Here is an 11,166-nt window from a genome sequence, read left to right on the forward strand (position 1 = left end):
GATGTTTGCGTGAAAAAGGCGACTCGCTTTTGAGGAGAGTTGTGTGGGCATTCTCCGATCGGGTGAGATCAACCAAGTAGGGGGGAAGGTCCTTTGTGCATTCGATATGCCTGCGCCCAGTGCAGGCTCGGAAAAAAAAGCACCGCGTACCGTTTCTGCGCTGTTTTTCCTGCCCTTCGCTTTGCGCTTCTGAGCAGGCATGTCGCGAGAAACATGGCGGGTATTTCGCGTGCGGGGAATTGTACGTCCGCTTTGCTGGGTCGTTTTGCTGGGCCAGTTTGGTTTGGCTTACTCAGTGTGGCTTACTCAGTGTGGCCTACTCTGTTTTGCCTACTCGGTTTGGGCTACTCGGTTTGGGCTACTCGGTTTGGGCTACTCGGTTTGGGCTATTCGGTTAGGCTTACTCTGTTTGGACCACTCTTCTTTTTCCTATTTTGTCACTTGCTCATCGTCCGCTGCCATGTTGGTATTCCTTTTTTTCGCCTCGAAATTGTGCCAGCGCAGTCTCGAATTTTGTATAGTGCCCCCACGGGGGAGCCACCGACGCCGCGACCAATAAAATCGCGCCTGTTAGAGACGTGCTTCTCCGAGGCGGGCCCCACGGTGTGCACCCACTGACCCGTTCAGAGGCCCATTCGGCGGTGCCTTCAAAGTGTGCCGTCGGGGTGACTTTTTAAGATCGCTCCTTTTGCCGCTTCCTTCGCCGCTTCCTTTGCCTCTTTCTTCTACCGCTTCCTTTTACCGCTTCCTTTGCCTCTTTCTTCTACCGCTTCCTTTTACCGCTTCCTTTGCCTCTTTCTTCTACCGCTTCCTTTTACCGCTTCCTTTGCCGCTCCCTTCTAATGTCCCCCACTGGAGGGGGCTCCTGAGGAAAATTCCCCATAGGGTCAACATATGCATTTCGAGCAACCGTTTTTTTTTTTTCCCACGAGTTAAACAACTCGAATTCGAACTCGAACTCTAACACGACCCGCCCACGCCAAAGGAAGTCAACAGCATATAGATGCATCGTTCGGGGAAAGAACAAGAAGGCATATTACCCCATTTTTTCGCATGCACTTGTGGAAAAAAAAAAAAAAAAAAAATCGAACTTGGAGTGTCAAACGGTATGATTAAACACATACATATGGATACGTAAGCATGTGCGTGTTTGTATGTTTGTTTGTAAAACTAGATGCGACCTGACTAGTCGATTTGTTTACTAGAATGATTAAACGTGGGGAACCCTTGCGCTCCAAGTTTGAGTACAAGTACCTGCTTTACGCCCTGTCGTTTGTGTCGCTGAACTTGGGTAAGGGAAGGAAGAGTTGCTGTCTCTCGCGCGGAAGTCTCTCGTGTGGGCGTTTCCGATGTGTCGAATGAACGCTCGAAGGGGTGCGCACCTACGCTTAGCCGTTTTGGCCTCCCCGAGACGCATGCAGTTGGTTAAGACATCGCTCTCGCGATTGCCCATTTTGCGACTGCCCATTTTGCGACTCCCATTTTGCGACTCCCATTTTGCGACAGCCCATTTTGCTACTCCCCCCTCGCAGGAGTTTGCAATGAGTACATTAAACGGAAAAAGGAAAAGTACAAACATGAGGAGCAGAAGATTTACTTCCACCTGACGGAGAAGAATTTTGAATTTATCGATAAAAAGAAATATGCGAATAGAATCGAAAAGGTATGCGCAAATTTCAACTTACCCCTTGTCGCCATTTCTGGGGCAGCAAATAATTACTACCCTGTGGACTACCACTTGCAATATTTGAATAACCTGTTTGAAGGGAAAAGAGACGATTTAAGAAAGTTGATCGAAGATGGGAAAAAAAGAAAAGTAGATGCAAACAAACATGTAGAGGCAATAGTGGAGGATGTGATAAAATTTATGGAGGTCCAGTGTGCAGTTTCGAATCACGAAGGGGAAGAGATGCATTCTTCCCCCGCAGTGCAATCTTTTTTGGGGAACCTGAATTGGACACACTTTAAGGAATTCATTTTGGAGCGTAACAGGGTTAAGGTTAAATCGGTCGGAGAGTTTGTAGACACCCTGATCGATGAGCTATATGTCTATGCGTACATCTACCTGTTAGTGAATTACAAGAGAAACAACTTTTTCGACTTTGTGAGGAGGAAGCGGTCGTACAGGCACTGCAGTGAAAATGTGGGGAAGGATCTCGGCTTGGAGCTAAGCAGTTACTTGGGGCTCGGCCCGACTGGCGCAGAAGCAGCGGTAAGCGTGACAGAAGCTACTATGAAAAGTGATCCCGTCGTCGAACCTGCTAAGTACGTCCTGAACATCGACACGGTGAAAGAAATACAGGCCAGCCTGGCAACCTACGGAGTAGTCGTTTTGAAAAACTTCCTCAGAAAAGCAGACATGGAGAAAATAAAAAAAGACTTATTTCTTGACAAAAAAGATATTAACGTATCGCCCCTTCTCATGGATAAAGATAATAACATTTTCTGCATACGACCCACACGGGGAAGGCAGTACTGCATACTACGCAACAGTAAAGTCAGCGACCTCTTCACAAATTTGCAGCAGTACTGGATGAACATCATTTATGCCTACTTACCAATTGGAGTGTACCAAAATGTGTACGATTTGATGGAAAAAAATGCAATTTTAAAAATGGACAATTTTAAAAGTGTAAATGTATCGAGTGAGAGGAATGATAAAATATTTTTATCTGAATTGCAATTGGTGAACAACGAACCTTTGAGCGAAATTCAGTCACACCATGTCGACAATGGGTTAAGTGGGGTAAGCGTTATTTTGCCGATAAATAAGATAAACGAGGAGTCAGGGAATTTTGAATTTTTTCTCGGAACACATTTATTTACGTCCATAAAAATGAAAAAAAAAGGAAGGAAAAAATTCACAATTTTAAGAGATTTTTACAGATATATTACCAAACAGGGTCATCCTTCATTCCCGACGTGAATCCACAAGACGTCATCATTTATGACTCCAAGATTTTGCATAGGGGATTGTCAAACAATTTGTGGGTTAAGAATTCTTCCCTAATTTATCGCTATGATTATCAAAAATATCCTCCCCCTGGGCAGGACTTCATTGACATTTGCTCGTATAACTTTATTGGGAAATGCATTTCCGTTTTTAATTTTTTGGGTAAGTATCTCTAGCAGGCGGAGGGGGGGGAGAAGGGGTTCCATTTGCAGCCAGTTGGAAGGGAAAAAGGGGGGGACGGAAGAAGCAGTCGAAGGGTGAAGAATTTTTTTTTTTTTTATGTACATCCAGTTTCAATCGCTATGCACATTTATGCACATTTGTACCTTCGGGGTGTCATCCCCAACAGGTTCATGTTAGCCCCACCCCCACTACGAATTTCACGTTCCGTGGTTTATTTGCTTACCAACGGGATTGGGTGTGATAAAAAAACGGTGTGCTTTGCTTCACTGCCCTTTTTTTTCCCCATTTTGGGAAGGAACCAACTATGAAGACGTACACCCCTGGGTAGTCTCCCCTTCTGCGACGCCTTGCGGGATGCTCTCAATTACGCAGTTACGCTACTGTGCAATGGCGCAACATTTATAGCTGTCCCCCCACACGTTCACATTTTTTTCTCAAGCGGCGCAAACTGTACCCTTTTCTTCCTTTAAAAGGAGTACACATAGAACAGTTGCCCTTTAAAAATAGGTAAAAATGATGCACTGGTTTACTTATTTTGTGTAATTCTTAAAAGGAGAAATTGTTTTGCCTTTTCGATGGGGTAAAAATTAGTTAATATTAGCCAACTCAATTTGAATGTGGCTCCTTCGAAATGTGAAAGCAAAGAGCTTCACGTGAATTGCAAAATGAAGCAAAAATGGTATGTTTAGGGGGAAAAAAAAAAAAATATATGGCAATGGTGGTGGGGGTATCCCGTTGACAATTTTTGCCTCGGGCAGGGAAACCCCTCATCACGCCCCTTCACATTTTACGAAAGGGGGAAAAAAAAAGCGGAGGTGTTTTTCTTTCACATCTGGAAAAAGGAAATGGCCATTTTTAAGAGAGCACGAACAATTGCGGGAAAGATGTAAAAAAGTATAAAATGAGCAAAACAAATACAACACCAAAATGGATTATCCTGTTATACGTTTTGGGGGGAGGAAAAAAGGCTGCATTTTTCCCCCCTTTTTTTGCTGCATACATCATCGCGACAACGACTTGTGCGTATGACAAGTGCGCACTCCGTGGGTTTATGTAAGTATTAAATTACGAAGCCCCCAATGGTGGGAAAAAAAAAAAAACTCGGCATATATATGATGCAATATGAACCCCCCCCCGAAGTTATATCTACCCTGCGCATCGAATAGAATACCATCTCGCGAGATGACGCAGAGGGGGGGAATCCGCTTATGCACGCATACGGAGCTCAGCAAAAAGTGAACGCATGTGCTGCATATATTGTACCTGCTATATAAACATACTTATTGGGAAAAAAAAAAAAGCAATTTGAAAAAACAGCAACTTAAAATAATAGCAACTTAAAAAAATAATAACTTAAAAAAAAAATTTAAGTCAGAACAAAAGAAACAAATTGGAATACTATTTTCTAGTAGTTCATACCGCTTTGAGGAGCAACATTTTTTTAGCATAAAAACGAAGGGAATTTTTTAAAAATTTCGCTTAAGAGTAGCCACATTTTCAACCGTCGTGTGGATTTTCATTTGATAAATTTCAGCATCCCTGTTTTGCGACCCCCCACGAACGACAAAAATGGTGAAAGGTAATGGAAAGAGGAAGGCGCATTGTACGCGCCAGCACGTATATTATTTCGCGTTTGTGCTGAACTGGAGGAGGCCTTTGCAGGAATGCTAAAATGAGGGGAAAAAAGAGAAAAGCACAAACGCAGAAAGGCATAAACGCACAAAGGCAGAAAAGAAATATGTGCTCCTCCTACGAAGCGACGCGCTTAAAAAATTAAAAGGGGCTTCCTAGCATTGAAAAAAAAACCGCCAAGGAAGCACAACTGAGCGACGCCCGGGGGACGGAAGCACAGTTCCTCGAAATGAGTGTTGCATGAGTGAAGAGCAACAGAATTAACCCCGCATATAGTACAGTATAATATAACGTAATAACGGTGCCCTTTTTTTTCTATCCCCTCCACGCAGCTGTCAAGAAGCAGAAGAAAACGCTTAAACCAGTGACGAAAGTCATCACCATAAATCTGAGCAAGTTGACGCACGATGTGTGCTACAAAAGAAAGGCCCCAAGAGCTATCAAGGAGATAAGGAACATCGCAGGAAAGCTCATGCACACAAAGGTACGCATGCGTCGCCGCTTTGATCGGGCGCCTTTGCATTTTCCCTTTATGGTGTTACTTCGTTGGAAACGTGTGTGAAGCTTTGCCCGCAAATGTGCAAACGCGAGTTTATATGTACATTTAGTTACGGCTGTTCACGAATATGTATACGTATGCGTTATATGTGTATGCTTGCGCGAATGACTTGCCATGTTTCCCCCCTCAATTACTGCAGGACGTACGTTTGGACGTTAAACTGAACAAGTTCATATGGTCCAAGGGCATCAGGAACCCACCCAAGAGGGTTCGCGTAAAAATAGAAAGGAAGAGAAACGAAGATGAGGACTCCAAGGAGAAAATGTACACAATCGTTCAACACGTCATGGTTGACACCTACAAGGGATTACTTAACGAATGCGAAGTGAACGAGTGAATGGGGTAAACCGGTGAAGGTAAATTAAACCAAGAGTCAGGAATAACAGAATTCGAAAATGTGCGACTCAACATGTGTGTTACGTGTGGCACCTACGTTTGTGTGGGCTCGGGAATTCGTTCCCGTCTTGGCTCGCCGCGGCGTATCGCTCCATCGCGTCACCACGTCGTGGTTTCGTCGCTTCAGCATTTCATCATGTCAGCACTTTAGCACTTCTTCACTTCATCGCTGCATAACTTCACAACCTTGCCATTTTATTTAAAATTTTTTAATTTTTTTTATTAACGCGTAAAAGGAATTAAAGTTACCAGTTGGCCTCTTCTTTAGCACATTTCGTAGCCACGATTTTAATTTAAAAATATGAGGAAAATATTTTCGAATGGTTAGCCTGAACAGGCAGCCAAAATGGTTTTCCCCAAAGGAAAAAAAAAAGGGAGAAAAAAAAAAAAAGCCTCGCTGGCTAGCACCAATTAGTGTAACATTTGGGGAACTTTTTTCGGGTGGTCTATAACGTAGTTTTTTTTCCGTTTTGCATCATTCCAGTAGCAGTAAAAATATGTACGAAGTGAGCGCAATTTTTACTCTCCCAATTTGTGTTCCCCAATGGTTAAATAAACGCATAAACAGAACGGTTTATTTCACTTTGTAACAACTGCTTTTTTTTTTTTTTTTTTTTTTTTTTATTCTGAAAAAGCTGTTAAAAAAAAAAAAAAAAAAATGTGCACACAAAAAAANAGAAAAGGAAAATTGTGAGGTTTTTTTTTTTTTTTTTACAACACAAATGGTGCCTGTTAATGGTTCCTGTTCTTTCTTTTTTTTTTTTTTTTTCCTCTTTTCTGCAAAATATACGTGGCGGCGTTTTTTTTTTCGAACCTTATTTTTTTTCACATTATTGTGTAATTTTGGAAAGAAAACAATATTGACCCACTACAAACGCATTACATACATATGTGTGTTGTATGTAGAGCAGGTGTCACAAATTTACGTGCTAGTAAGAAACAGGCAACAGAACGGAGAAACGGCAAGTATGGGAGGATGCACACTATGCTGTTTCGAATTTTAAGAAACTTTTTTTTTAAAATGCCCAAAAAAAGATGCAACTCTTCCAGCTCGTCCACATTAGTTACCTTAAATTTTAGATAAAATAAAAAACAATAGCATGCGCGATTTGCATGTACCTACTTGCACACACTTTATATGATGAAGTAAAAAAAAAAAAAAAAAGATAGATAGATAGATAGATACGAAGAAGGAAAAACTACACAGGTAAAAGTCGACAATTTGAACTTACAACGATGAATAAAGCTAGCGAACTAAGTAACTACTTCAGGATTAATAGCGAATTCGTGAATGAAATTGAAAATGAAATCGAAAAGTTTTATGTGTGGACATACAAAAGTCCAAATGTGGACCGTTACCCCGATGTTGTTTTCTTTAAATGCTTAGTTCTTGGCGTTGATGGAGACAATTACCGAGTGAAGGAAATCTGCCCAGAAACGAACAGCGAATATGTAGTGAAAAAAGAGCACTTGTTTAATTGTAATAATATGGTGAATGTAAATAGTCACAGGCTAAACGACATGCTGCATCAAAATTCGGCCGAGGTTTTAAACACCCTGGCCATGAGGTATGAACAGAATTTTATCTACACCATAGCCGAGCCAATGTTAATTTCGATAAACCCATACCAAATTATTGATGTCAATATGGATGATTACAAAACTAGGAATTCGGACGAACTCCCTCCGCATGTCTACACGTATGCGAAGGATGCAATGCTTGATTTTATAAATACTAAGAATTGTCAGTCCATTATTATAAGCGGGGAAAGTGGGTCTGGTAAAACGGAGGCCTCCAAGCTGATTATTAAGTATTACCTGTCTGGGGTTAAGCAGGACAACAGCATTTCGAAAACGTTGTGGGATTCCAACTTTATACTAGAGGTGCTGGCTCGGCTGTGAGTGGGCGCTCGTGCGTATGTACATATATTTGTCTATGTGTGTACTCCTTTACGCACGAGCTGACCAAAGCGAAGTTACAACCCGGTGCCACCATCAGCATTGTGTGTTTTTTCTCTCCTCCCCGGTGGCTCCATTTTGACGCAAGTGTGAACAATTGTGTGGTCCCACTGGGCAGCTATACCGTTCTGATAACTGCTGTCGCGGAAGCGGCTGCGTCCTTGAGCCCTTACGAACATTCACATGTTAAGCGCAATGCGCCCTTTTTTTTTTTTCCCCTTTCCTCCATTTACTGCTCACATGTAGGCCTTCGGAAACGCCAAAACTATAAAGAATAACAATTCCAGCAGGTATGGAAAGTACATTAAAATTCAGTTGGACGAAAACCAGAACATTGTCTCCTCTTGCATTGAAATTTTTCTCTTGGAAAAGATAAGAGTCGTGTCACAGGTAAGTCGTCTTTTTTTTTTTTTTGGGAGGGAAGAAAGACCGCAGAGGGATAAAAAAGCGGGATAGTATTGTGAAGGGCATTTCCGAAGTTGTGCGATTGTTTGGTATCCATTTGGTTACTCCCTTCCTTTGTACACTTGTTTACATGATTATATTTTTTCCACCTTCTCAACTTGTTAAGGAGCAAGAGGAAAGATGCTATCACATTTTTTACGAAATCCTCCAAGGGATGAGTACAGAGATGAAGAAAAAGTACAACATTAAATCTGAATCGGAGTACAAGTACATTTCTAACAAGTCCATTACCATACAGGGTGGGTGCAAAAAGGGAGAGAAAAAAAGAGGGTAGCAAAAGAGGGCAGCAAAAGAGGGTAGCAAAAGAGGGCAGCAAAAGAGGGTAGCAAAAGAGGGCAGCAAAAGAGGGTAGCAAAAGAGGGCAGCAAAAGAGGGTAGCAAAATAGGGTAGCAAAAGAGCGCACAAATATTAACGAAAATGTATGGTCAGAATGGTGGTGACCAACAGCGCAGCTTAGTAGTTTGTCCTTATGGTTGCTACCCCATTTACCGCCTTCCACAATTTACCTCCACAGAAATTGATGACGCCAAAGATTTTGAGAAATTAATGACTTCCATGGACAAAATGAATATGTCTACTTTGAAGGACGATCTGTTCCTGACCTTATCAGGTAGAAATGTGCAACTGTGTGGTGTTTCCACCCGCTTCGATTTGATGGACATGTCCATGTGTGCAAAATTGTACATCTGCACATGTAACCAACTTTTTTTTTTTTTTGTGTTTCCTTTTTTTTTTCATTTTTTTCTTTTTTTTTTGGGGGGTGGGTTCCCCTGTTTCGATGTTGCGTAGGAATAATGCTACTGGGAAATATTGAATTTAACGAAATTGAGAAGGGCGGGAAAACAAATTGCAGCGAGCTGAGTGAGGAAAATTTAAAAGTTGTTCAGGAGACAAGTGACTTGTTAGGCATCGATTACGTCAACTTGAGCAACAGCTTAACATTCACAGAAAAGAACATAGCGAACCAGAGGATAGAAATCCCGCTATCTGTTGAAGAGTCTCTATCCATTTGCCGATCCATTTCGAAGGACATATACAATAAAATATTTGAGCATATCACGAAGAAGATAAATGAGTTTTTAAACAACAACAAGGAGTTGGATAGTTATATAGGCATACTTGACATTTTCGGGTTCGAAATTTTTCTCAAAAATTCTCTGGAGCAGCTACTCATTAACATAGCCAACGAGGAGATTCACAACATATACCTCTACGTGGTGTACGAGAAGGAGTCCAACCTTTACAAGAGCGAGGGCATCATCGCTGAGTCTGTGAAGTACACGACGAACGAAAGCATCATCGACTTGCTTCGAGGGAAGACGAGCGTGATCTCCATTTTGGAGGACTCTTGCCTGGCCCCGGGAAAGAAGGACGAGGTGGGCCGCTCGCAAATGTGCATGTGTGAAAGGGGGCACGTTTGCATTTGTGCCCCTGCTCGGTGTCTTCCACAGTTGCTTTGCAGCGTTCTCCCCTGCATCACCATGTTTACCCCTTTCACTTTTTCGCTGCGTTTATCCCTTTCACTTTTTCTCCGCGTTCACCCCTTTCACATTTTCGCCGTTTCCCCCTCCCCCACGCTCCCCTCAGTCCATCGTGGGAGTTTACACGAACAAGTTCGCCAAGCACCCGCAGTACGTCTCGTGCAAAAGGGACATGAACGGCAGCTTCGTCATTAAGCACACCGTTAGCGACGTTACCTACAGCATCTCAAATTTCATTTCGAAGAATAAAGATATTTTGTCGCCTAACATCGTGCGGATGCTGAAGGTGGGCCTTTTCGCAGCGCAGCCAATTGGACAGCACCGATTTCTTCACTAATATATGAGCAAAGCGGAAGTTTCGTATTGAACAATGACCCCATTTTGTTGCCAATACAGTGTGACGTTACGATCTGATAACGGTGCGCGTTTATCTCCCAATCTCTCTCCCCTTTTGTAGGTCTCCAAGAACAACCTAATCAGAAGTATGTACGAAGACGTAGAAGTGACGGATTCCTTGGGAAGAAAAAACTTAATCACATTTAAATATTTGGAAAACCTCAAAAAAATTAGCTCCTATTTGAAAAACACAAATATATTTTTTATAAAATGCATTAAACCAAACGAAAATAAAGAGAAGAATAATTTCAATCAGAGAAAAGTTTTTCCTCAGCTATTTTCCTTGTCCATTGTTGAAACTTTAAATATAAAATATTTCTTTCAGTATAAGTACACCTTTGCTTCTTTTCTTAGCTATTATCAATACTTGGACCTGCCCACTTCGAATGACAATAGCTTGGACGACAAGGCCAAGGTCTCCAAGATGCTTCAGCAGAACTTCAGCGACGATTCATACAAGGTGAGGAGTCGATGTGGGAATATTGGAGTGGAATTGAGGCGTTTTTGCGAAAAGGCAAACATTGATACTTGCAGATGGGGGTGGGGTGGGGTCGACGGCAATCTCCCGAACCGAAGCGCTATTACGATTTATACCCCATCGCATCGCTCTTACGATTTATACCCCAACGCATCGCTCTTACCATTCCCCGCACAGATCGGAAACACCATGGTCTTCTTAAAAAAGGACGCCATCCACACCATTCGAGAAATAATTCACAACAATCTAAAGAGCTACAAAAACTTGTGCAGCATTGCCAGCGCATTGATTACAAAAATTAAGAAGAAGACAACCGTGGACGAAAACATAAAGCATTTGCAGCTAGCTCAGGCGTACTTCAGGAAACACAAGTACATTGCGCAGTTGAAGTAGGGCTTACCCGTTTACCCTCCTCCTCCTCCCCCCCCAATCTCTCTCTTTGGTGATGTGCAGCTGGTGGGGGTATTCCTAGCTGGGTAGGATTTCCACCACACCGGTTTGTAATTCTTTCTCCGTGCTTTTTTTTTTTTCTTTTTTTTACCTCCTGAGGAATGCTTAACGAGGGTCCATTTGATTAGGCAAGTTTTAAATTTTTTTGATCTCCGAAATTTTTTTCTACATTTTTTTTTAGCCCTTGTCAGCACCGAGCACATGACACGCGGC

At 42.2% G+C, this 11,166-nt stretch overlaps 3 protein-coding genes across 3 annotated transcripts; all 3 read left to right on the plus strand.

Annotated features, from left to right (window-relative positions):
* Positions 1-1,053: 1,053 nt before the first annotated feature.
* On the plus strand, positions 1,054-3,129 carry PCYB_103770 (hypothetical protein; the record flags this gene model as incomplete). Its single annotated transcript, XM_004222926.1, has 3 exons — positions 1,054-1,291; positions 1,533-2,903; positions 2,936-3,129. The coding sequence occupies exons 1-3, from the start codon at positions 1,207-1,209 to the stop codon at positions 3,127-3,129; spliced, it is 1,650 nt and encodes a 549-aa protein (XP_004222974.1). The 5' UTR covers positions 1,054-1,206.
* Positions 3,130-4,705: 1,576 nt separating this feature from the next.
* PCYB_103780 (60S ribosomal protein L31) lies at positions 4,706-5,664 on the plus strand (the record flags this gene model as incomplete). The annotated part of the gene is made up of 3 exons (XM_004222927.1): positions 4,706-4,715; positions 5,101-5,252; positions 5,467-5,664. The coding sequence occupies 3 exons, from the start codon at positions 4,706-4,708 to the stop codon at positions 5,662-5,664; spliced, it is 360 nt and encodes a 119-aa protein (XP_004222975.1).
* A 1,295-nt stretch (positions 5,665-6,959) lies between these two features.
* On the plus strand, positions 6,960-10,896 carry PCYB_103790 (myosin C; the record flags this gene model as incomplete). The annotated part of the gene is made up of 7 exons (XM_004222928.1): positions 6,960-7,607; positions 7,929-8,072; positions 8,254-8,386; positions 8,663-8,758; positions 8,938-9,524; positions 9,736-9,915; positions 10,087-10,896. 7 exons carry the CDS (start codon positions 6,960-6,962, stop codon positions 10,894-10,896), a joined length of 2,598 nt encoding a protein of 865 aa, XP_004222976.1.
* Between the last annotated feature and the right edge of the window lie 270 nt (positions 10,897-11,166).

Source organism: Plasmodium cynomolgi, chromosome 10, assembly GCF_000321355.1.
Source record: "Plasmodium cynomolgi strain B DNA, chromosome 10, whole genome shotgun sequence".
Taxonomy (NCBI): domain Eukaryota; phylum Apicomplexa; class Aconoidasida; order Haemosporida; family Plasmodiidae; genus Plasmodium; species Plasmodium cynomolgi.